The following is a 26,973-nucleotide window of genomic DNA, read 5'->3' on the forward strand; positions in this document are numbered from 1 at the left end:
CTGTATCAATGGGAACAGTGAGGAATTTCATTCAGACTCTAACTGATTAGTTCAAGGAAACATAAGTTAATATTCCTTTTTTTTTTAAGTTTATTTATTTGTTTTGAGAGAGATAAAGATAGAGCACAAGCAGGGAGGGGCAGAGAGAGAGGGAGAGATAGGATCCCAAACAGGCTCCATGGTGCCAGCACAGAGCCCAATGTGGGGCTGGAACTCACAAACCATGAGATCATGACCTGAGCCAAAATCAAGTGTCAGATGCTTAACCAACTGAGCCACCCAGGCTCCCTTAATGTTTCTTTTAAAATGTCTCTCATAGAGTGGTGCCTGGGTGGCTCAGTCAGTTGAGCGTCCAACTTCAGCACAGGCCATGATCTCGCAGTTGATGAGTTCGAGCCCTGCGTCAGGCTCTGTGCTGACAGCTCAGAGCCTGGAGCCTGCTTCAGATTCTGTGTCTCCCTCTCTCTCTGCCCCTCTCCTGCTCATGTTCTGTCTCTCTCTGTCTCAAAAATAAAGATAAACATTAAAAAAAAATAAAAAAAAATCTCTCATAGAAAACAAATCAGTAAGTTGAAATTCTCTTAAACTTTTAGAAATTCTCTTTGCCTTGATGTATCTTTTTCTCTTTCCTTAGGTTAAGAAATTAGTATTATTATATGAAATCTATTAAATGAATTTCATTTTAGCAATAAAAATTGTAACATTTTCTTGGCTCCTTCATTACAGAACCACCTGCTGATTTTAACTGGGAAAACAACCAAGTTTGTATTTTTTCAATTGTAATAAAAGTGTCAATATTTTTACTTTATATTTTATCTATTTATCTATATTACTCTTAATCCCTAAATATTAGTGCTACAGGCTACAGATAAAGAATATTACTCACATATTTCAATTCAAAATCTTAACTCTAAACATATATCACATCATTTCTAGAAGCAAAATAATTTAACACATCATGGATAAATGTGTCCAAATAGGAAAAGTGAGAGAAATAGAACAAAGTATTTCTTCCCATACAAATAAATTATAGTAGATCTTATTGCATAAACCATTACTTTAAAATGTAGCTTTTAATATGGGTTCATGCCAGATACTGTAATGGTATGTCCACACTTTCTGCCCCAGCCCAAACAATGTTTACAAAATAAATAGATATCATCAAGATTTCTAACTTCTCATTAAAAATATGTAGACTTGGTTACCCTTTGCACATCCTCCTATATGGCAACAATCTGTTGGAGCTGTGTAGTTCTAGCCATTTAAAAAAAAATTTTAACGTTTATTTATTATTGAGAGACAGACACAGAGTGTGAGCAAGGGAGGGGTAGACAGAGGGAGAGACAAAGAATCTGAAGTAAGCTCCAGGCTCTGAGCTGTCAACACAGAGCTGACGTGAGGATCAAACTCACAAACTGTGAGAACATGACCTGAGCTGAAGTTGGTCGCCCAACCAACTGAGCCACTCAGGTGCCCCAGTTCTAGCCATTTTGAGATGGGATAACCAAACTTACCATAGTTGCTACTGACCCTCGAACCCATTTGCATTGCTGTCCTCACCTCCGTGGCCCTACTGGGTGGGAGACCTGGGTCAGCATTTAAGTGCACCTATATAATTGAATGCATGTATGACATTTACTAAAACAATATATCCTCATTGTAACTATTTTCAAAAGCACATATCACCATGAATGAAAGATCATATCATGTTAACAGCATCTTCTGAGAACTAGGAAGACATACCCACTTAATTCATGTTGCCTGCTTTAACATGGGCATAATAAACGAATTGGCCTCAGGTCCATCAGTGTGGGGAAATATTGGAAAATATAATGTCATAAATTGCACTAGAAAAGTTGTTTTTGTTCTAATCAGGTGCAACATCCATCTTATACATAGTATTTTCATACTTCCTTTTGAATTCTGAAATAAAAATCATAGATAATATAGCCTACCTATATCAATAATTTTATGAAGTGATTATAATTCTCCAATTGTAATTTAAAGAAGAAATACAACAAAAGTAATGTATAATAAAATGTGTATTGATAGGAAAATGCTCAGCTTCTACTTTGTAATGAAAGTTTGGATTTATTAGAAATAAGAACAGAAGTCATTTTGTGCCAGAAGTATGGGGAAATAAAGAGCAGAGGAACAGCTGACCACTGAAATAGGTAATAAGTAACAGACATATTGTTATATGACAAGGGGAAGATGGAATTAAATATCACTGAAATAGAGGCAACATGAATACAGAATTACACACCAAGTATGATCAACTATGAAGTTTGTGCACATGAGTCCTTAATTGGGTGGGACATTTTAAGGTTGTTCAAGACATAAGGCAAACCTTTGCTGTGAAGGACATTTAATTTTTTGGTGCTTGGGGTTATTACTAAAAGCCTGTAGTGTCCCCTAATCTGTTACAACTAATACACCTCTACAAATGTCCCAGCTTCCCTTCAGTAGGGTAATATTGCCCCCATTGAGAACCACAGCAAGAATTCTGTGAGTGTAGAAGGATAATGAAACCAACAAAAGCACCCACTGATTGTTAATCTTATAGATAAACCATGCATGGGGAGGTTTAAAAGACCATCTAGGGCAGTTCGGAATTGTTATTTTAGTTTTGGCTCCTTATGGAGCATATTTATCAAAAGACTGGATTTATACTAATTGTAAAATGGTTTTACATATCCTGAATGACCTAACATCTAGAATAGGGTAAATATTAATAAAGAAATGGGAAAAAAGGGAAGCAGATATGTCAAGATATAAAAATATATTGAACAATAAAAAACATATATTGCACAATAGATGCCATATATTCACAAATGTATGAGAAGAATCATTACAAAATACTAGATGCATCCTGACTTTCAAGGGAAACAACCTTGCTAACTGATTCGGGTGAAAATGAATTATAGAAAATTGACTCACATGATTGAAAATATAATGGTAAACAAAACCTCTCCTAAAAAATGAGCTCAGAAAGTAAGAGTTAAATTTCCTACTTCAGTAACTTGATCCAGACTAGACTGATTTGAATCTCCACTGTAGACAATTTTACTGAGTATGTGGCTTCCATAATATGTCAAATGCTCAGTTTCTTATGTAAAGTTGAGAGTTGAGTTTATTTAAATAAACTTCTCTGGCTGTTGTAGGGATTAAAATAAATACCTACCTTCTCTGGTTGTTGTAGGGCTTAAAAACAAAAATTATTTTTAAGTGCTTAGTCAAGTACCTGGCATATTGTAAAACATTAAATGGTACAAAAAAAAAAGGAGACAGAGAGAGAGAGAGAGAGAGAGGAGGAAAGGGGAGAGAGAAAGAAAGTAACAAAGAAGGCAGTGCTAAACAAAAATCTCAATGACTATATCCAGTTTATAGCACAACATACAGTGTAACAGATTATTTTGTAGACTATTGAAAAACAAATAAAGACAAAGTTATTTTCATGGCAATAAGTCATATCCCTTAGTTCAGAAGATTATTATTTCTTCTTAATAATAGTACATAGCTTGGAATATTTTAATATTAACATTATAATTAATATTGTTATGTCTCAACTATAATATATAAGGGATTTCCAGGACAAATATATATGTGATATGTGATAGTTCTCATTCCCAGTCTCATGCCAGTATGAAACATATATTCTGAAGCCTTTCTCTTAATCTTAGGAAAGTACTGATACAAAGTTAATTCAGTAAGCCCAAGACATCTTATAAACGTACAGGCATTATGTGTATTCATGCATACAATGTGTGCATGTAGAGAGAGACTTTAAATGTGAGTAACATGGAGTCCTTTAAGTAAAAACCTTCTAGTAAATTAAAGACATGTTTTCCCTCAATTCCTATTACCTTCAATCTTCCCTCCCTCTCTTTTTTTAATTTAAATTCATGTATGCTTTGGGTAAAATAGCTAAGGTATTTCTTTAAACTGATAGGCAAGGGGCGCCTGGGTGGCTCAGTCGGTTGAGTGGCCGACTTCGGCTCAGGTCATGATCTTGTGGTCCGTGAGTTCGAGCCCCACGTCGGACTCTGTGCTGACAGCTCGGAGCCTGGAGCCTGTTTCAGATTCTGTGTCTCCCTCTCTCTGACCCTCCCCGTTCATGCTCTGTCTCTCTCTGTCTCAAAAATAAATAAATGTTAAAAAAAAATTAAAAAAATAAATAGGCAAAAATCATAACTAGATGAGATTATACTTTTCAGAAACAAGTTTCTGCAATAAGTAAGCTTACTGTCAATTTGTCAATTAAAATTTTAATATATAAAAAAACTCAATAAAGTTTTTTTTTTTTAATTTTTATTTATTTAGTTTTGGGGGGTGGGGCTGAGAGAGGAATAAAGAGAATCCCAAGCAGGCTCCTACTCAGCACAGGGCCTGATTCGGGGCTGGATTTCATGAACATGAAATCATGACCTGAACCTAAATCAAGAGTCAGACACTTAATTTACTGCCCCACCCAGGTGTCTCAAGAACTCAAGAAACTTAATTGGCATGTTTATAGACTAGGCACTCTTGCTCTTTTATTTAGAATGGGAACCACAGGCAAACCTGTGATCAGTGTTATCCATAGGAATGTTCACCTTTCATCTTTTGTCATGTTTGACAATGGTCATGTGCATGTACTTAGAGTAACAAAATGCTCACCAAATAAGCATGTTCATGCTGTGTCACAGTGAGACACAGACACAAAGTGCTTAGATAATACAGTATCATGATGATAAACAATGGAAAAGAGATAATGGGTTTAGTGAAAAATAAAGCAATTTCAGTGGAATTGTAAAAATATGTTTCTCTCTGTCCTGAGCTTTATTTTGGATCACCAAATACAATGACAGGGTGGACATAATGTTCTTTCACATGGCTCTGAATTTAGCTAGGGAATTTCTTGATTTTAAAGCACTATGGATTTCAAGTGGCTATAAGATGCAACTCCCTGTAGGTAGTTTGAAGTTGGTAAGCAGGATTCTGTCAACTTATTTTATGAGAGTCCTGAATCTCTCAAATTAAGTATATAAAATTTCTGTGGTCCATTGGGCTTCATATGAACATTCCAGAACTCATTTCATTCCTGGCAACTTAGAAGTGTTCTCAGTATAGGTTTGGACTGACCCCATTATTGTGTGCTTGCCCTGAATTTTGAGTGTTTCTCAATAAAGCCAAGATATTTGATTATATGACCAGAGCTGTTCTATACACTGCCTTCCATCAGAGAACAAATGTTGAAAGCTTATTCTACTGCAGATCTGATATGTCTATGTACAGAAGTCTCTGCATGTTAAAAAATGGTAACAACAAGATTTTTCCCCCATGGTGAACTAATTTTTTGGCTTCATATTCAGCAAAAGCATAGTTACTCATTCAATGTATCTTCATTTATAAATAGAACAAGTTTACCAGAACATTTAATTTAGACTTTAAGCTTTTGAGAGACATTCATATCACATTGAGGAAAATCTTAATTATGTGCGACTTATGGGGGGAACTACAGTGTTTCTCCAAGCCTTCCATAACACTCCCCATTAAACTAGTATTACGTTGTGTCAATTGCACTTCTTAGTTTGAAACTGTTTTTAATCAAGCAGAGTTTCTGTAGTTGCCTGTTTGTTTTTTGTTTGTTTTTTAAGATATAGGATGCTTCATGGTATAGGAGCATACCCAGATGAACCAAGTTGAGAGAGCCAGTACAATGGGGTTCCAGAGATCAAGGTTACTGGAGCTAATAGTGTTTTTAAGGCTCTAATGCTAAGATGAATAAATGTCTGTAGGTTCAGACTCAGATTCCTAAGATAGACCATATGCCTGTTTGTGGAGCACCTTGATTGATAGCCCTATTAAGGCTGCATCCAATATATCATTCTATCCAATTGTTTACTCCCCAAATAAAAAAGAAGGTTCTCAAAGATGTAAAACAACAGATGTACACAGCAAGAATAAAACTCAGTTGATTGCAACAGGTGGATACATGCTTCTAAGAAAACCTGTTCATTGTTCTTAGATTTGCTTTCTTTTTTCTTTTCTTTTCTTTTTTTTTTTTTTTTTTTTTGAGAAGTGGTCGATGAATGTAATTTTTCTCTGAAGGGTATATAGTGATATGAGGTCTCTACTTGCCCAGGATTTCCCAGGTTGTCTTTCAAAGTAATAAAACTTAAAAATAAAATGTATTCCTTAAAACAGCATAAGGTATTACTTGAATTACTGATAAATGTTTGGTATTGTGTTTATGTTTAAGATTCAAGTTTGTAATTATTTTGAATGTTCAGTATATTATACATGAAAGGCATCTTCCTAAGAAGAAAACTTCTGAAAAAATCCATTAAATATTTAATTTTAAAAGGTATCTTATGTTCATATTTTTAAAAGACTGGGCATCTATATGTCAATAACATTAATTGCCAAAATATATTTATGCATTAGGAAATGGTATTTTTTAAATCTCCAAAATTTACACCTTTGGGATATTATTAAATTTGTTATAAATTTTATTTCAGATGTTAGTATGATTCATAAATATGGAAGCAAATATTTCCTGTTTTTATGAAAGCAAATATGAATAACCCGGATAAGAACAAGACTGCTCTAAATAATCCTTATGAAGAGTAACTTTCATACAATGTTATAAAAATTCACTAACAAATGTAAGGATACAGCAAAAAAGAAAAATTTGAATTCATTTTTTTAAATATACATTTAATGAAATTGTAGGTGCTGTTAGCAATTTAGAATGCTTTGAGGAGCCCAAAAGGCAGTTATCCTCACCATAAGTTATTCACAGAGTGTATTTTTCCTAATTAAGAACAACCTTAAAAGGAAAAATGAAATAAAATTGTTTATAAATGGATTTGTTCCATTTGGAGGCTTCTTTAGGATAGTCAACCTGGACCATTCCTCTAGGTCTAGAAGAGCCTTCAACAAAGAGCTCATATCATCAAAAAGGTCCTCAAAGCACCTTTTAATCCTTCTCCCTCTGTAGTGTGGAAAACTGGACAAGACATTGCTAAGCTCCCTTTGCTACTTAAAATTGAATTTGAGTGCAATAACTATAGTCACAATTTCTTACGTTTTCACTCCTTTATGTAATTTAAAATCTGGCTGTGTCTCTTCTTGATTCGCTAGGGACCCTTACAATGCAATTGAAGCCATAGACCCAGAGAAACTGAATGTCTTTCGGACCGTTCGAGAGATAACAGGTAAGTTTTAAAAGTGTGATTGCTGTGCTAGGAACTCTGTGAATGTTAGTGTTTTGTTGAAAATATTACATGATATTGAAATCAACTTATTTTCAAGGCCAATTCTAATTTTAAAAATGCATGCGATTTGAAATGTTATCTGTGCACATTTGGAAAGCCCATGGAATTTATAAAATAAAATATCCTTGAAATTTTTATGTTACTTTTTTGTTGTCAACTGGTCTTTGAATCCATGTTTTGCTATTTAGTTTTCACAAGTACTGTTGGGCACGGATGACATGGAGCGTTCATTTAGCACATATTTTATTGAGCACCTAATATGTTCAGGGCTGTTATATACTAGCTGATAGGGGATTCATAGACATAAATTGGATATGAATTTATGTCAAAGAATGGCAAATTAAATGAGAAAGGTTAAATATATACATGAATGCATTAGGATGCAATGTAGACAAATGGTGTTATAAGTGTAAAGTAGGAAAGGATTTCCAGAGAAATTAAAAGCTGTGTTTTTCTCTTTATCTAATTGGACTAAGTATTTTGATTTTAGAAAAATGTTTCAAATTAAGAATAATTGAAATCTTTTAATATGTATAGTTCTATGATTCCATATGTCTGAGAAACCTAGATTTTTGGCTCATTAGTTTGATATTCATTATATGGAGTATTGTTGGCCCGGGAATTTTGAGAAAGGCCCTCAATCTTGGAAGAAAAAATAGGAGATAGAATGACTCAAAATAGGAATATTGAGTGTTTTTATTTTTACCTCCTATCTTTCGATACATTTTAACCATATTTCAAGAATAATCAGTATTAAATATGGTTACTAAGGCAATGATATTCTGAGTTTTGGGGGGTTTTTTTGTTTTGTTTTGTTTTGTTTTGTTTTTTTACTGCCCTTATCTTTTTAGGTTTCTTGAACATACAGTCATGGCCTCCAAACATGACTGACTTCAGTGTTTTTTCTAACCTGGTGACCATTGGTGGAAGAGTACTCTACAGGTGGGTGTATATATGTTCAGAGATACAGGTATTTCATATTTCAAAAGTAGCATCATGCATACGTATGTCACAGTTTCAGCCTCCTTTATTTTATATTTATTCTACAAATATTGGTTTCCATTTTTAATTCCAAAGGTAAGCCTAATGATAAATACCCCGACTGCACTTTACAGTATGGAGGATACCAAATAAATAAACAAATAAATAAAGTATGCAGAATAAACAGTTTGAGTTTCAACTCCTTATCACTTAAAACAATTACTAGTGTTTTGTAGGATGGAGTACATAATAGGACCCCATAAAATCAAATGTTTTTATTCCAAACATGTGTTATTATAACTAAAAAATGGCATTGGATGACTTGGGACTGGCTTACATGTGTGGGTTACACATGCTGTTTTACCAGAAGGCTCTTGTTCTGTTTCTGGTGCCAGCGTTTGAACCATGTATCACAGGGCTGATATTTCAGGATTTGGCTCACCAGTCTAAGTGCAATGCAGGTTAAAAGTGGACAGAACAATCAGGGCTCAGAAGGACACTGTTCTAAAGGCCCAATATCAATATTTTTATTCACATAGTAAAAATGAACAAGTTAATATTTATTAAAGCACTGCTTTATTTTATTTCAGATTTCATCTGTATGAGATTCTTATTTATGAACAGTTAAAAGTTGATTTACATAAAAGGATTTAGTTTTTTCTGCTTAAAAAGGAAAGATGCCTTAAATCAATATTATCATCAAATATTCTGTAATAATATTTCACAGAAATATTATTGAATTTTTTCTATTAAAACTGGTATATCTGTAAGAGGTTTTACACTATAAAGGGGAAAAGTACTTAATAAAAAAGCATAGTTGAGAGATACAGTCTATTCAAATGCTATATGCAACCAACTTTTATTATCTGTTGAGTCAAATGTTAAAAATCTGTCAAGCATTATTCACACTGTAATAAACAGCACAAGATGAGAGCACAGATTTCAGAGAATGAATTACATCTCAGTTTAATATGCACATACTAAGTATATATATATATATATATATATATATATATATACATATACATATATATATATATATCAGCTTATTTTCAAGGCAAATATATATATGGATATATATATATGGATATGGATATAAGAATATATGTATATGTATATACATGTATAATGTATAATATATGTGTGTATGTGTGTGTATATATATATATATATACACACACACACACACATGCATGGAAAAACTTCTGAGCTGAGTTGACAGCAAAGTATATTTAGATTTATAAATAAAACAAAAGGGGACAGCTTTGATCTCCAAAATGTAAAATATTGTTCATTAGTTGATTTAAATGTGGGAAATACATGATTCTTTAGAGAATGGAAAAGGAACTTAATTACAAAATGTGGGCTATGTTAAAACAATTTCCTTGAAATGATAATTTGTTTCCACACTATAGTTGTTACTTAATTTTTAGAGATGCTTTCCCCAGTTGTCCAAGCCTTCTGAGTATTTTTTTTAACTTTTAGCTTAATTTCATTCTTCTCTTCAATTTTTAATGTCCCTTATCCTTACTTATACATTATTCAACTATTACAATTACACTTTGGTTTCTGAGGTATAAATTAAAGCTAAATATCTGTGGTCATTCTCTGCAATATTTACCCTCTGAAAGCATATATAAATTTATTAAATAGAGTAGAATTAAGGTCTTACTTTAGGTAGATGAACAATCATTCCATAAACATTTATTAATTATTTAGTATTTTTAGTTTTATTTATTTAAGTAATCTCTGCACCTAATGTGAGACTCGAACTCACAACCCCAAGATCAAGAGCTGTTTGCTCCTTCAAATGAGCCAGCCAGATGCTCTTAATTATTTGGTTAGGGGATAGTGGGGAAAATAGTGAGCAGATATACTCATACTAAGTATGTAAATAGATATACAGATATCATTAATATTTATACTTCTAAAAAATGAACATTTTCCTTTTGGGGGTCAAATGATTACTTTTGAAACTTGGTATATAGCATGTAAATAAATAATGTTCAGGTCACAGTTTATTGACCTCTTTTTTATGATCTATTTGCATTCTTTTTGGAGTAAGATGTAACATCCTTATTTTACTTCAAGAATGTAAGTCATGGCCAGAAAATATTTATTAATATATACATATAAATATTGTTCTGTTCTCCCCCCTCCCTCTCTTTAGTGGCCTCTCCTTGCTTATCCTCAAACAACAGGGCATCACTTCTCTACAATTCCAGTCCCTGAAGGAAATCAGTGCAGGAAACATCTATATTACTGACAACAGCAACCTATGTTATTATCATACCATTAATTGGACAACACTCTTCAGCACTATCAACCAAAGAATAGTGATCCGGGACAACAGAAAAGCTGAAAACTGTAGTAAGTACATTATTTGGATGTTAAAACAGAAACTTTGAACATCTTCTCCCATTTTATGTTGGACCAAACACTTAAAAATAACTGATACAGGATTGTTTCCCTCTTTTTCTCAACCTTTAAGAAGGGGGGTAGTTAATCAGCATAGGGTGACTTTTTATAATCTATTGAATATTTTTATAACATACTGCGTGCTTCCAAATCTTGCCCAATCATAAGAACCTTCCTGTGGAGATTTAGATTCAATAGATATAAATGGAACTGGGGCTTTTAAATATTTAACAAGCATCCTGGGTAATTCTTTGGACGTGATCAGTTTGTGGAAATCTGCCCTACTGAATTTTCTGTTTGCTTTTTGGTTTCAGTGAATTTGGTATCATGGGATAACAGACTATTTACTCTTTGGGGGGTGGTGGCAAAAATGCAGATGTGTTCTGAAATGTGTAAAAGAGGCTGTCAAGAAAGTTCATTTCATAAATGCATTTCTGTAGCCAGTTCATTGTTTCTTTTTTTCATTTATTTTGCCACTTACTGATTCACTCCATCATTTCTTTGTTACACAGAAGCAAATAATGTTTTCATGGATATATAATGATACATTCCTATCTTAAACTTTGATATTTCAATGATTAATATTTAATTCTTCTGTGTGTTTCTACTAAGTACTATTTTCTTCTACATCCTACAAGCGCCACTGCTAAGCATGTGTGTCTGCCTTACTTATGATAAATATCAAATAAAAAGACTCAGAATTTAGATGATCTGTTACAAATACATATACTTACTGTGGTCATAATGCATCAGTCCTTTTAAAAATCACAACCCCTAAGAAACATTTTGCTATTGGATGTTGTCTTATTGGTTTGGTCTGATCATTGGAACAGTCACAAAGTTATATTTATAAGTGAATGAATAGTAAAGGACATTTTAAAAAAATATGAACTCTCAAGAGGCTTATATATTTCAGTTTACCAAGTTAAATAATGACTTTACTTATGAGTACCCCACCTTGTTTTTGAAAGTGTTTAAGGCAGTTCAGGGTGGCAGAATTCATAAAATATGACATAATTTGTGAGGAACTCACATTTTAGCCGTTTTGTACCCTTAAAAATACTTTTTGCAGAAAAGAACCTATTGCAACCTGAGGTTTTGTTTCTTCTGTTCCACATAGAATCAAGAAATGTAAAATCTTATTATATATCGAAATATGCATGTTTTTATTGAATAATATTTATCCTTTTATTTAGCCTGCATTCTTTGCATAGTTTTATACCTTTTGATTTGTAACATAAAGCTTGTTTTTTTCTAATACTTAAGCTTCTTATCCCATATTTTTATATGTGTGTTTGTACATGACCCAGACAAAATAGATTATTCACAGAAGTAAAATAGAATCTTCTTCAACACAAATTTTTAACTATTTCCCTAAATTAGGATTATAGTTATAGTCTCCTATTTTTCTACTTCATTTAAAAAACAAAATAAAATAAAACAGTAGTACTACTAGGAAAACAAGAAAACCTGAACAAAACATAAAAGAATCAGAGAAACACATTCCTCTTTCACCCATTTAATCATTTTGCAAATCCCACATTTACTTCTTTTTATCTTTCATAAAGCCGAATAAAAAGCAAACGGAAAGAAGAACATGCAAAAAGAAATAAAAATGTAAAAAAACAAAATAAGGTAAAATATGTAATTATTCCATACTTCTTTAAGACTTCTAAGCTTTTTGAGCAACCAAAAAGTAAATAATAACAATAAATTAAAAATGTAACATTTTTTCAATTTTCAGTATTACACTTCTTAGACTGAGTTTATCCTTTTTTCAGACCATGAACGTTTTTGTTTGTTTTGTTTTGTTTTGTTTTTTGTTTGTTTTTTTTTTTGTTGTTGTTGTTCTGTGCTCTTAGAGTTGACTTTTCAGTTTGGGGAAGAAAGGAAGCAGTTAGAAGAAGCAGTTTTATGGTGCTCTAGTATAAAATTAAGCATTCTTTTTTTTTTTTTTTTCATTTGTAACATTTTAGAGTAAACAGTTTTGCATGAAATCCTTTGATCACGATTTGAATTTCAGTCTAACAGTACACTGGATCCTGAATTTTCAGAAATGTAATTACCCTATAAACTTGACTTGAGAGGTGATGCTGCTGCTGTTTACCTTGAGCCTACAGGGGTTGCCCACCTGTGATTACAGCCTTTTCATCATCCATAGTACTATTTGCAAATGGGAAAACTTAAATATTTGCTTCATTTTAAATGCACTGCACGTATCGAATTTTTAAGATATTCTCTCTTAATAGGCTTTGCACATACAATATACACGAGCACACACACATATTCACCACAAGGTACACACATACATATGCATATGCACACACAACACATACACATGTACACATCCCTAGAATACACACACATGCATACATACACCGTCACCATAAAATCCTCTAAATTTGAGCATTGGCTTGGTAACTTAAAAGACAAGGTAGCCTTGATTTTTAACATTGTTTTTGGAGTTCAACATGATTTAAACAGTAATGACAATAAAAGAAAAATTTCACCTCATCTGTACAGTGTAAAAGTGGCTTGAGCCATCTTACACTTTTAAGTCAAAAATTTCAAAGCAGACTTTATAGTTTGAAGAGATTGAGACTGAGAGAAACTCTAGGATATGAAAAGCTAGAACATTTTCTGTCTCCTTCATTTGTATGGCTATAGCATGAGCAAAATGACAGTGCTCGTTGGAAGAAGTTTTTGGGTAGGTTAATGAAAGTGTTTGAAGTTTCTTAAAATATCTAAGTATAAAATTTAACTCTAAAACATAAACAGTAAAGAGATTATATTACATTAACCCTTCAAAATCTGAGTTATATTTAAACTCATACACCTTTATCTTAAAAATATTTGTACATATACACTTAAACTAAACATAAACAAGAGAAACTAAATTCATAATTAACTTTTCAAAATTAAATTACATTTATTTTTCTAATTATCATTGTTAGAACTCCAAACAGTAAAAACATGGAAAAAGAATATGTAATTTTTGTTTATAGATATATGGGTAGTGAAGCATATCTCTTCACATAGAAACAGTATCATAACATATAGATTTAAATGGTCTTCAGCCATATGTCTCTGTCTAATATATTATGAGCATCTTCCATGGTGGCGTTCTTATTGTTTAAAAAGATACATATAAATACATTTAGCCAATAATTGCCGTATTAATGGTCATTTATTTTCTATTTTTTACGTTTTTAGCACTGCCATAATGTGGATCTTAGTTCATAAAGTATTTTGCAAGTACAATTATTTCCTTAGGCTAAACACTTAGAAGTGGGATTCCTGTGTAAATGAGGTAACATATGATAAATTTTGGTGTATTTTTCTACGTCATCTTTCAAAAGTGATAGGTCAGTTTACACTTCTCCTAAACAATGTTTTATACATAATATTTTCCACTGCTCTTTGTAACACTGGGTATTATCTATGGTTTTAAATTTTGGTGATCTGAAATGTGAAAAAGAGGTCTTTTAAATTTATAATTTTTTAGCTGACAGAGCATTTCAATTTTCTTCTTTCGTAAATTAGTCAGTCTGAGTTTTGCTTATTTTCAACTTGGAGTTGGTCTTCTCCCTTTGGATTTGAGAGACCTCATCACAAATTAAGTATATTAAATTTTTATCTCTTGAATGTGTTATGTATAACTTTCCCTCTCTTAGGTAATTTTAAAAAATTGCCTTTTGATAAATATTTTATATTTTTATTTAGTTAAGTGGATAGATTGTTTTTCTTTTCATGTTTATGATCCTGGCATTGTCTTTGTCTTTTATTTCTAGTATACTACACACTCTGTTGAAATTTCTAATGCATCTAGAAGTTTTGGTGTAACATGATTTTTTTAAATCCTTAATTGATTAGGATGCTGATGAAACATAATTTATTTTATTTTATTTTTTTAATGTTTATTTATTTTTGAGAGACAGAGAGAGAAAGAGCACGAGTGGGGAAGGGGCAGAGAGAGAGAGAGGGAGACACAGAATCTGAAGCAGGCTCCAGTCTCTGAGCTGTCAGCACAGAGCCTGATGCGGGGCTCGAACCCACAGAATGTGAGATCCTGACCTGAGCCGAAGTCATGCTCAACTGACTGAGCCACCCAGGCACCCCTCAAACATAATTTATTAATAATTCATCTCTCCTTTACTGATCTCAGGTGTCTGCAATATATGTTGTTATTATTTTAAAGAAGTCAGGGGGGAGGGGCAGCTAGAGAGGAGCAGAGGGAGAGAGAGAATCTTAAGCAGGCTCTGACATAGGCTCAATCCCATGACCCTGGGATCATGACCTGAGCCAAAATCAAGGGTCAGATGCTCAAACAACTGAGCCACCCAGGTGTTCCTGCAGTATTCCAGCTAAATGACAAAACAGTGCCAGGCTCTATCTCTTGATCTGTATAGTTTAATTTCATCTTTACCACCACCTTGTAAAGTATAATTATCTCTATTTTGCAGGTGACTATACAGATGATCAGTAAGTTGAATAATATTCCCACTGTTTTGAGCTATTAAAAATCATATTCAGTATTTGAACCCAGCATTTGTCTAGTTTCAAAATCTATGCTCTCCATTTCACCTTGATTTTCCCCCAAACAAAGAGAAATGATGGATTTTCATAAGAAAACCTGAATTACTGAAACATACCCAGTGCAGCATCACATTTAGGAGCACACTCTGGAACCAAATGGCCCGGGTTTTAATCCCAAGAAAACTATTTATTAGATGTTTGGTCTTTGGTAAGCTATTTAACATTTCTGAACCTCAGTTTTACCATTTGGATATGGGGTTAATAATAGTACTGACTTCACTGAATGCCTGCTTCAAAACAAGTGCTATATATATGCTAACTATTATTATACAATTACATTTTCTTATTAAAATAGATTATATAGTACATAAATACATATAAATACATAGTGTAAAGATGCAATATTTAACTTTTTACTTAATGAAACATTTCTTCTTGGGGAAAAAGAAAGAAAGGAGAAATATCAAGGGCCTCATTTTTTTAAAAAAAAACCAGTTCACATCATCAAGGTGGTGAGTTTTAAGTTTGCAAGTAGCGCATAAGCCACTGGCAGATATTGAAGAAATGAGAGTTGTCACTAGAAGCCTAGATGTTGAAGAATTTAAAAATGGCCTCCTGAGATCTTTAATGGATAAAACAGGTCTATGCTTGAGACTCCTCTAAATACTTTCCCTCTTTACGCTTGTAATTAAAACATTTTAAAATCAGCTTTACAAGTAACAGACTTCATGCTTTATAAAAATATCCACAAAATATTAATTTTAGTTTAGTGTTTCAAGAGATAAATATTTGGTGATGAGGAGTAGATTTTTTAGACAAAGAATATAAAAGGAATATAAATTTATTCATTTATCTATGATTTTTTTTTACATTTATCTATGATTTTGGTGTTCCTGAAATGTGATAGTTATAAAATCCTTCTCATTGGACATGCATCTAGAAAAAGGGAATAGTGAAACTATAGTCAATTGCTAATAACTGAATCCTCTGAATGGCAACATGATCCAATTTTTTGATGAATCACTGAATGTCCAGAATTTAATCAGGGCAAAGAATTAATGAGTAGGGAATTAAGGGTATTTAACACTGGTGGAGAAAAATACAATGTTTGCTTAACATATTCTTTTGTTTTACTCTGGTGAGAGTGACAATAACTACAAAATAGTAAGCATTTTAGTGTTTATGACATCATAAGTAGTGTTGACTTTCTATAAAATCACAATCCCATTGGTATTGTCATCATTATCACCTCTAATACGTTGTATATTATAGAAAAATGAATTTCAATTATAAATTGAGGTTTACCTTGTTTTTTTTTAATTTTTCTTTATTTATTTTGAGAGGGGGAGGGGCAGCGAGAGAGGGAGAGAGAATCTCAAGCACACTCTGTGCTCAGTGCAGAGCCCTACACTGTGAGATCATGACCTGAGATGAAATTAAGTTGGACGCTCAGTCAACTGAGCCACCCAGGTGCCCCGATGTTTACCTTGTTTTAAGAAAATATTGCTAAGGTTGCTGATTTTCTTACTTTCTCTCAGTCCCCTATTTTTGTCTTTAATTTGCACATTCCAAGCCCAGCCCATACTATCTTGGGTAAATGTACGTTTCCCAACAATGGCGACCATGTTAGAGAATTGTGCTATGGGCCTCACAGCCAGTCTTCACTGGGAAATTAGTCAACCTTGCCACACTTTTCAGTAAAACATAGTGCAGTACAAAACTTATAGTACGTAGCTTAGAATATAGTGAAGTCATTGTTCTAAGTAATCAGAAGATAGAAAATCTTAATTGTACTTCTAAGATTTTCTTCTTTATACTGAAGAAATACATTAATGCACTTTGTAAAAAAATGCAAATAGGAGTTTTTTGTTGTATTTGAAATAACACAGTATCTAATTACTAACAATGTTCTAAAATGTTCTTCGTGTTCTTATTAAAAGGGTAGTAAGCAGTTATAATTTCAGAAATGGCGCTCCTTCCATTTTGTAAACCAGAAATTGTGGAAGAACTGATGGCCTCTCAACAACAAAAACCAGAATGACTGCAGGCTTCAGTGTTTATCACAAATGGCAACATTTTAACCTGACTCGCTGCTAGATCAGTAGTTGGGGAATTTTAAGGCACCAGCTTTTAACTATTAAAAATGCAGAAGTCTGTGTGTCAGTTTCCAGAGATTATTGCTTAGATAAGTGTTGTGGCTTCTATGGTATCTCCCCAAAAGATGTATTAAAGTCCTAATGCCTGTGAACGTGGCCTTATTTGGAGATAAGGTCTTCGTAGATGTAATTAAGATGTAAATTAAAATGAGGTTTACACAGGAGTGGAGTAGGACCTTAATCCAATATGGCCCAAGTGCTTGTAGGAAGAGGAGAGATGCAGAGACAGACACAGGTAGGAGAACGCCACATGCAGACATATACACGCGCTCATAGGGAAAAAATCCAAGTGATGGCAGAAGCTGAGACTGGAGTTATGCAGCTGTATGCCTAGGAACACCAGGGATTGCTAGCAATCGCCGGAAGCTAGGGAAGAGGCAAAGAACAGATTCTGCCTCTGAGCCCCCAAGAAGGAAACAGCCTGCGGACATTTTGATTTTGAAATCTGGAACTGTGGGAGAATAAATTTCTGTTATTTTAACCTGCTCATTTTGTGGCATTTTGTTACACCAGCCCTAGGAAACGAATATATACAGTGGTTTGAGGCCCAGGATTCTGCATTTTTAACACATACCAGATCATTCTGAGGCAGATGTCTGTGGGAAATCATTTGAGAAACTACTGTCACACCCCCCATCATTCTTCCTATTGTTCTATAGTCAGAAATATAATTAAAAACATATAGTCCTGATAATTCATTTCTTCTTATGATGATTTATTTCCTCAAAAAGGATGTACGACAGGAAAATTCACAGTTGAGTAACATGAAACTATATATTTAATAATAGTTTGGGGAGACAAAGATAAAGAACTTTAAAAGGCATCCTATGGTGTTTTTTTTTTCCTTTTAGTAAGATAACATAATAAAACAAAGGAATATTTAATAATAGTTTACAAATTAATTGAGTAATTATAGCACAATATATTGTACTATTAAATTTTATGTATTTAGAGTTTCAACAAAACACTTAGAAATTTATTTTACTCTATTACAGTTAATGTGCCTCCTGAGAGGTACTTTATAATGTGCTCAGTGTTCTAAGAATATTCAAGGACTTTCTAATATTTTGTCACTGTTGTCCCTGCTGCCTGTTATCTTCCCCATTAGAATTTCCTTCCCAGGTGCCATCAAGTCAGAGATATAGTAACTAGAATACTGAAGATTAAACAAAGCTGGGGACACCTGGGTGGCTCAGTCAGTTGGGTGTCTGACTTCGGCTCAGGTCATGATCTCACAGCTAGTGAGTTGGAGCCCCACATTGGGCTCTGTGCTGACAGCTCTGAGTCTGGAGCCTGCTTCGGATTCTGTGTCTCCCTTTCTCTCTTCCCCTCCCCCGCTTATGCTCTGTCTCTCTCTCTCTGTCACTCTCTCTCTCTCTCTCTCTCTGTCACTCTCTCTCTCTCTCTCTCTCAAAAATAAATAAACATTAAAAAAAATTAAAAAAAAGATTAAACAAAGCTTTGGGTCATGTCTGTTCAACCTATTCAATATGGTGAGTGAGTGGGTATGTCTTATCAATTATTCCCCCATTCCTATCCCTCCTAACTTCTCTAGTTTTAACTCATTCTAACATGTTACAAAGACTACACTCTCATTCCACATATATACCTAATGTTCCCTACTCCTAGACGTCACTGCAACACAGTCTTATGATGATCCTCTTCCCAAGAGGACTTCTGACCTCCAGAACTCTAAGGACTAAATTTGTGTTGTTTTAAGTGATTACATTTTGTTATTTATTACAATAGCAAAAAGAAACTAATCCAGTGCTCTTTTAATGGCAAAAACCCAACTCAAATTATTTTAGGCAAAAGAAGAGAGCATATTATATGGAAACCAAAGAAACCAGGTCCAGTTATATTAGACAAAATAGACTTTAAGTAAAAAATGTAACAAAAGACAATGATGGTCATTATGTAGTAAAAGAGGGGTGAATTCACCTAGGGGATATAACAATTATAAATATATATGCAACCAACAACAGAGCATCTGAACAGATCTGAAGGGAGCAATCACTAACAATACAATCATGGCAGGGGACTTTAATGCCCCACTTTCAGTGATCATCCATACACAAACTAAGGACTTGAACTATAAGGAAATAAGGAAACACTGGACTTGAGCTATACTTTAGACCTACTGGACCTAAAAGACATATATAGAACATTCCATCCAATAGCAGCAGAATATATATCATTCCAAGCACACATGAAATATCCTCCAGGATATATCACATTTCAGGTGACAAAACAAGTCTTAGCAAATTTTAAAAGATTGTAGTCATGCCAGTTATCTTTTCTGACCATAATGGTATATAACTAGGAACCAGTAACAGGAGGAAAACTAGAAAATCCGCAAATATGTATAAATTAAACAACACACTACTTAACAACCAATTGGTCCTTCAATGAAATTAAAAGATAAATCAATATCTTAAACAAAAATGGAAACACACCATACCAAACTAATGTGATGCAGCTTAACAAGTCCTAAGAGAGAAGTTTATAGCAATACTTACATTTTAAAAGAAAGGAAAAGAAAGATCTCAAATAAACAACTTAATTTTATACCACAAGAATTAAAAAAGACAAGAAAAAACGAAGTCCAAAGTTGGCAGAAGGAAGGATAAAAAGGATCAGAACTGAAATAAATGAAATATAGAATGGAAAAACAATAGAAAAGATTAATGAAATGAACAGTGTTTTTTTTTTTTTTTTTTAAAGATAAACAAAAATTGGCAGACTTTCAGCTACATTTACCAGGGTAAAAAGAGAGAGGACCCAGATAATATTAGAAATGAAAGAGGAGACATTACAACTGATACCACAGAAATACAAAGGATTATTAAAAGATTACAATGAGCAATTATATGGCAACAAGGTAGACAACCTAGAAAAAATGGACTAATTAATAAAAACATACAAGTTTGAATTATGCTTTGAAAAAACAGGTAATCTTAACAGATAAGTAAGGAGATTGAACCAGTAATTAAAAACCTCCCATCATAGAAAAGCCCAGTTTTATTTATTATTTTCTAGTTTTATTGGTGAATTCTACCAAATATCTAGAGAAGAATTAACACCAATCCTTCTCAAACTCTTCCAAAAAAAATGTGGAGGAGGGCACACTCCCAAATTCATTTTACAAGGACAGCATTGTTTGGATACGAAAGCCAGATAAGGACACCGTAAGAAAAGAAAATTACAAACTGATATCCTTGAATAAATATGGATTCAAACATTCTTAAAAAAAATATTGTAACACTGAACTTAGGGGCACCTGGGTAGCTCAGTGGGTTAAACATCCGACTTCAGCTCGGGTCATGATCTCACAGTTCCTGAGTTTGAGCCCCTAGTCGGGCTCCATGCTGATAGCTTAGAGCCTGGAATCTGCTTCAGATTCTGTGTCACCGTTTCTCTGTCCTTCCCAGGCTCACACTCTGTCTCTCTCTCTCTCTCTCTCAAAAATAAACATTAAAAAAAATTTTTTTAAGAAAACTGAACTTAATAGCACAGTTAAATAATCATTCACAATGATCAAGTGGAATTATCCCTGGGATGCAAGGATGGTTCAGAATATACAGACTCTTATGCTTTGGCTCTCTCCCACTCTAACCTCTTTTTTTTTTTTTTTCCTTCCCCTCCCCCATGGGTTTCTGTTAAGTTTCTCAGGATCCACATAAGAGTGAAACCATATGGTATCTGTCTTTCTCTGTATGGCTTATTTCACTTAGCATCACACTCTCCAGTTCCATCCACGTTGCTACAAAAGGCCCTATTTCATTCTTTCTCATCGCCACGTAGTATTCCATTGTGTATATAAACCACAATTTCTTTATCCATTCATCAGTTGATGGACATTTAGGCTCTTTCCATAATTTGGCTATTGTTGAGAGTGCTGCTATAAACATTGGGGTACAAGTGCCCCTATGCATCAGTACTCCTGTATCCCTTGGGTAAATTCCTAGCAGTGCTATTGCTAGATCAATATAATGATACACCATACTAATAGAATGAAAGACAAAAATCATCATCATCTCAAGAGATGAATAAAAAGCATTTGACAAAATTCAACATTTTTTCATGAAAAAAAGCTCTCAACAAATTAGATATAGAATAAATAGAAGAAACATATCTCAACATAACAAAGACTGAGTATGCAAAAGCCACAGCTTAGGAATACTTGGGAATCAATTTGATGAAGGAAGTAAAATATCTATACATCAGACTACATAATATTGATCAAAGAAATTGAAAATGCAAATAAATGGAATGATAACCCACATTCATGGATTGGAAGAGTTAATATTGTTAAAATGTCCACAGTACCCAAAGTCATATATAAATGCAATACACTCTCTATCAAAATTCCAATGGCATTTTTCACAGAAATAGAAAAAAAATCCTAAAATTCCTACAGAACTGTGAAAGATTCTGAATAGCCAAGTCAATTTTATGAAAGAACAAAGGTAGAGGCTTCATGCCTCCTGATTTAAACTATATTACAAAGCTATAGTAATTGAAACAGTGTGGTACTGGTACAAAAACGTATACATAGACTAATGAAGCAGAATCAAGAGCTCTAAATTAACCCATACATATATAGTCAATTAATATTTTATAAAGGAGCCAACAATATTGAATGCAGGAAGAAATAGTCTCTTTAATAAATGATGTTTGGAAAGCTGAATGTTCACATGCAAAATAATGGAATAGGATGCCTATCTCATACCACTTACAAAAATTAACTAAAAATGGGTTAAGGACTTAAACATAAGACCTGAAAACATAATGCTCCTAGAAGAAAACATAAGCAGTAGTAAGCTCCTTAACATTGGTCTTGGCAATGATTTTATGAATATAACACCAAAAACAGAAGCAACAAAAGCAAAAGTAAGCACGTGGGATTACATCAAACTAAAAAGTTCCTGCACAGCAAAAGAAAAATCAATAAAAAGAAAAGGCAACTTTAAAATGGGAGAAAACATTTACAGATCATTATATCTGATAAGGTGTTTATACAAAAATTATGTAAGAAACCCATACAACTCAACAGAAAGCTGCAAACTTTTCCTGTTTAAAATTGGGCAGAGGAATGAAGAGAAGTTTCTCCAAAAAAGACATGCATATGGCCAACAAGAGCATGAAAACAGGCGTTCAACATCACTAATCATCATGGAAATGCAGATGGAAACCGCACCTCACACATGTTAAAATAAGAGAACTTACTACAAGTGATGGTGAGGGTGTGGAGGAAAGGAAAATTTTGTATAGCAGGAATGTAAGTTGGAGTGGCTACTATGGAAAACAGTATAGAGGTTTCTCAAAAACTTAAAAAAAGAACTACCATATGATTCAGCAATCCCATTTTTAGGGATGTATCCAAAAAATATCAAATCAAGATCTCAAAAATATATCTGCATGCCTATGTCCACTGCAGCATTATTCAGCCATAAAAAAAACAATGAAATCTTACTATTTGCAATGATGTGGATGGACCCAAAGAGTATTATGCTAAGAAAAACAAGTCAGTTAGAGAAAGACAAATACCATATGATTTCACTCATTTGTGGAATTTAAGAAACAAAACAAATGAACATAGTGGGGGAGGAGAGGCAAACCAAGAAACAGACTCTTCACTATAGATAAAAAGCTGGAGGGGAGGTGGTAAGGGTTGGGTTAAATAGATGGTAGAGATTAAGGAAGGCATTTGTTGTGATGAGCACCGGGTGTTGTATGTAAGTGATGAATCACTAAATTCTACATCTGAAACTAACATTACACTGTATGTTAACAAATTGGTTTTTAAATAAAAATTTGGAGAAGGAAAAAAAAAATAAGATCCTTACTCTGTTGTTTAAAACCTTCCAACAGCTTCCCATAACTCTTTGGACAAAGCAGAAAATCTTGTAAATGACCTGTAAATCCTATGTAATCTGTCTCTTGTATACCTCCACTATCTCATCAGGTACCACTTTCCCACTCACTGCCCATGTCCAGCCTTTTCTCTATAATCACTAATCTTATTCCCTGCTCAGTCTCTCTTGACTAGAGTTGTGATTCCCAAATTCCCCCAGCCCTCTTTGCTTTAATTATTCCTATTTATCCTTCTCATCTCAGTTTCTTATTCCTCCTTATGTGGGTAGACCTAATGCGATTTACTGATTAGGTTAAGACAAGTGCTATATTCTCTCAGTGCATTCTCCCTCTCTCTCTCTCTCTCTCTCTCTCTCTCTGTCTTTCAGCGATTATTTATCTCGTTTGTCTTCTCAACTAGACTGTAAGCTGTAGATAAGAGAATATGTATTTTATTTCATGTTTTCATCATATCCTTATTTGCTAGCAGTGTCTAGCATAAAGTTAAGTAGTTTCTCAACAAATATTTTTAGAAGTAAACACATGAATATACTTGTATGTTTTCATATTTCTCTTAAGTATATTTATTGAGGGCTTAATTTAGCTAAGTAATCCTGCATTAAATACTCTGCTAATATGAGGTCTATTCCTCATCACAACCCTGAAAGGGAGATATTATCATTCATTTTTTCAGGTGAGTAACATGTAAATAATTGCCTGAGGCTACATGGCTAGTCATAGAATAAGGATTTGAATCTATACTGCTCTGATCACAAAACTGAGCTACTACAACTAAGTCATGTATTTTAGCCTTAAAAAAAAAAAAAAGGCTAGTGGTATCTGTTCAAATATATTTCAAATAAAACCTATGCCTCTATATACAGTAAGTAATACAAAAAGCATGGATGGTTTTGTATAATGAAAGAAAAATATTTTTTCTGCATTTGTGCCTCTAGACAGGTATTCTATTTCAATATTTTGAGCTAGTCCATTTACTTGAACACATGCAGTACAGCAGCAAGAACCATTATTTAAGCTTGCATCTATTTTAATGAAAGCAAGTTCAATACTCTATATAAAGGTTGAAATACTAAGCACATTATTATCTCCCCACATTTTTAACAGACAGATAACAATTCAGATGAGATAAAGAAAAATCTATTTTACAGCTTCCAGAGAAAACACAGAGTAAGTTAAAGGTTGCCTAATCACTACATTCCTAAAGTTTCTTTAGTGAGGCTTGTAATGGCCTTTTGAACTGTAAGCCATTGAATAGGCCTTCTACTCCTTCCCCATGTGACTATCACTCTGGGAGGTCAGAGAACTGTTGAATTCTGGGTGCTAATCGAAAGTTCTTTTCTCTGAAGAATTTCAAAGAAGAAGCTTCCTTGGCCTTTTGTTCTATGCTGTGTGAAGACACTTCTCTTGGTTTCACTCTGGAGAAAATGATCAACACAGCCTTCAATACCATCATCTAGTGGTTTGGAAAAAAATGAGAAGAAAGTAATTGTTTTCTGTTTATTCTCACTTTCCTCCAATAGATAACTTAGTGTTTTCCTGGTCTAAAACTGTTCTGAAATTGAGGATCTAAAAATTCAGAGTAAGGGAGGCATTAAGCAGTTGAAAAGAAGGTAGGAGCTTGGGTGAAGCTAAAACTCTCCTGTCCGTATAATTCAAAGCATGCAATAGAAAATCAAAGAAGGCAGCTTTTATCCTTCCCAATATTAAAGAGTCCATCTCTCTTGGGAGAGGAAAGGAGAAGGGACAAGAGTGTGAGGCTTTGAAACCTGAAAAAAATGAGTAAGAATTGGTGAAAAAGACCAAAGGGTGATAGGATATCATGAAATTGGCAGTAACCAGGGGATACTAATGACTTTGTCAACATTCTAATGGAAGAAATTGAAAATGCATTTGAGAGACTTAGAAGTTGGCAAATTTGAAGCCTTGATTTTATTTCCTATAAGGATTTGAAAGTGATGAAAGCAGAGAGCCAGATTCATAACAATGCAATGTGATTTTGTCTGTACTCTGCTTGTATTTACAAGTTGCTTTATTAATGTAACTTTTTTTCCCACTTTTGGGGATTTATTCAAATGCAAATTGTATTAGAAGTGTATATAAATGTATACATGTTGCAGAGTGTGAAACTCTATTAATAACTTAAAATGGCTGAATGTTTATAAAAATGGGTATTATAACTTTATATTGGTTGATACCATAGATCTTTGGCTTCTTTCTAACTCTATGAAATAGAATTTGAACTTACACATTTATGTTCAGTCAGCTTAACTGAACCAGTTTTTAATCTCCTTACATCTGTAAGTTAGTACAAGTCACATATACATGTAAGTAATCAGTGATATGAAACCTATGTAAAGATTCCATTTCAATTGACTTTTCTTTTGTATGGTGAGAGAACCCTCTTTCCCTGCATTATAAATAAATAAGAAAGAAGGAACTCTTGCTATTAGTTTAAAATCAATATAGCAGATAAATTGTCAGCCTTTCCCAAGTAGAACATAAAATCATTCAAGTTTTGAAGAGTCTCCACACGATATGAAGAAAAAAAAAATAGTTACAATATATGGTGTTTAATTTAATAAATCTAAGACGTGGAGAAAACTGTAATTAAGCAAAGTCCACAAATTTTATGAGTTACTTACAATAATAATATATTTGAGAAGAGGGACAATCTTAGCTACATAGGAAAGCACTCTATTCAGTCTCTGTTCTTTCAGACTATCTTTAAAAATTACATTTATATATTATTTAGGATTATAACTATAAAGTAAATAAATTAAAACAGGATAGAAGGAGGTATACTTTTTTTTTAGTTTACTTATTTATTTGGGGGGGGGGGCTTTCATGCATGAGCAGCGGAGGGGCAGAGACAGAAGGAGAGAGAAAATCCCAAGCAGGCTTCACACCATCAGCATGGAGCCCTAGGCAGGGCTTGTTCGCATGAACCATGAGATCATGACCTCAGACGAAATTAAGAGTCAGATGCTCAACTGACTGAGCCACCCGGGCACGTCAAAGGAGATATACTTTTTAATAAAGTTTTGTGGGTGTTTAGAAGCTGTTTTGGGGAATTTTGGGGAAATATTCTATGAAAACTTTTGTCTCTAAACAAGAAACAGCAAGTGATCCCATGTTGCATTTTTTAATGTAAATATGGGATGTCCTTTTCTGGCCAAGACATAATAGCAGGGATCAGATTTACTCTCCCTCATGAAACAACAAGAAGAAGAACAAAATGTATGAAATGACAATTGGCAAGAGAGTAGATATTAGATAATGAAGGAGAGTGATTCCTAAGAGTGCAGAAACAAATGAAGTGAGCCTGGCGATGGCTCTGACCAACTACTTTGAGAGAATTTTTAGACCACAGCATAGTCAGGAGGAACCCAGAAGAGTCCCAGAGACTGCTTGAGTTGAGGGGGCAGAGCTGAGATTCCAGGGAGACCAAGGCAGCTGGAGTACAGAGACAGAGTGCCAGAGAGAGAGCAGCACCAAGGGAAAACCACACTGCAAGAAACATCAACAGAAGTCCTTTGTTAGGAGTAAACAATACCAGATGGATGAAAATATGGTTCTACATATGGGATAAAGAGCCCTACATGGATACATATATAGAATCTTTGTTTTATTATTTAATTCTCTTAAAAGAGCAATCTAATGTTTAGACTAAAATAATGAGCGTGTGGTGAATAGCATGTAGAAAAGTAAAATGTATGATGGTCGTTCAAAGCTTAGTAATGGAG

At 33.7% G+C, this 26,973-nt stretch overlaps 1 protein-coding gene across 1 annotated transcript in view; it reads left to right on the plus strand.

Moving 5' to 3' along the window:
* The window catches only part of ERBB4 (erb-b2 receptor tyrosine kinase 4), a 448,902-nt gene that overhangs the window by 141,621 nt on the left and 280,308 nt on the right, over positions 1-26,973 (plus strand). Inside the window, exons 8-10 of the mRNA XM_049615240.1 lie at positions 7,129-7,202; positions 8,114-8,204; positions 10,414-10,613. Coding sequence (XP_049471197.1) covers positions 7,129-7,202; positions 8,114-8,204; positions 10,414-10,613 — 365 coding nt within the window. The remainder of the gene's footprint in view (positions 1-7,128; positions 7,203-8,113; positions 8,205-10,413; positions 10,614-26,973) is intronic.

Source organism: Panthera uncia (assembly GCF_023721935.1).
Source record: "Panthera uncia isolate 11264 chromosome C1 unlocalized genomic scaffold, Puncia_PCG_1.0 HiC_scaffold_3, whole genome shotgun sequence".
In the NCBI taxonomy this organism is placed as follows: Eukaryota; Metazoa; Chordata; class Mammalia; order Carnivora; family Felidae; genus Panthera; species Panthera uncia.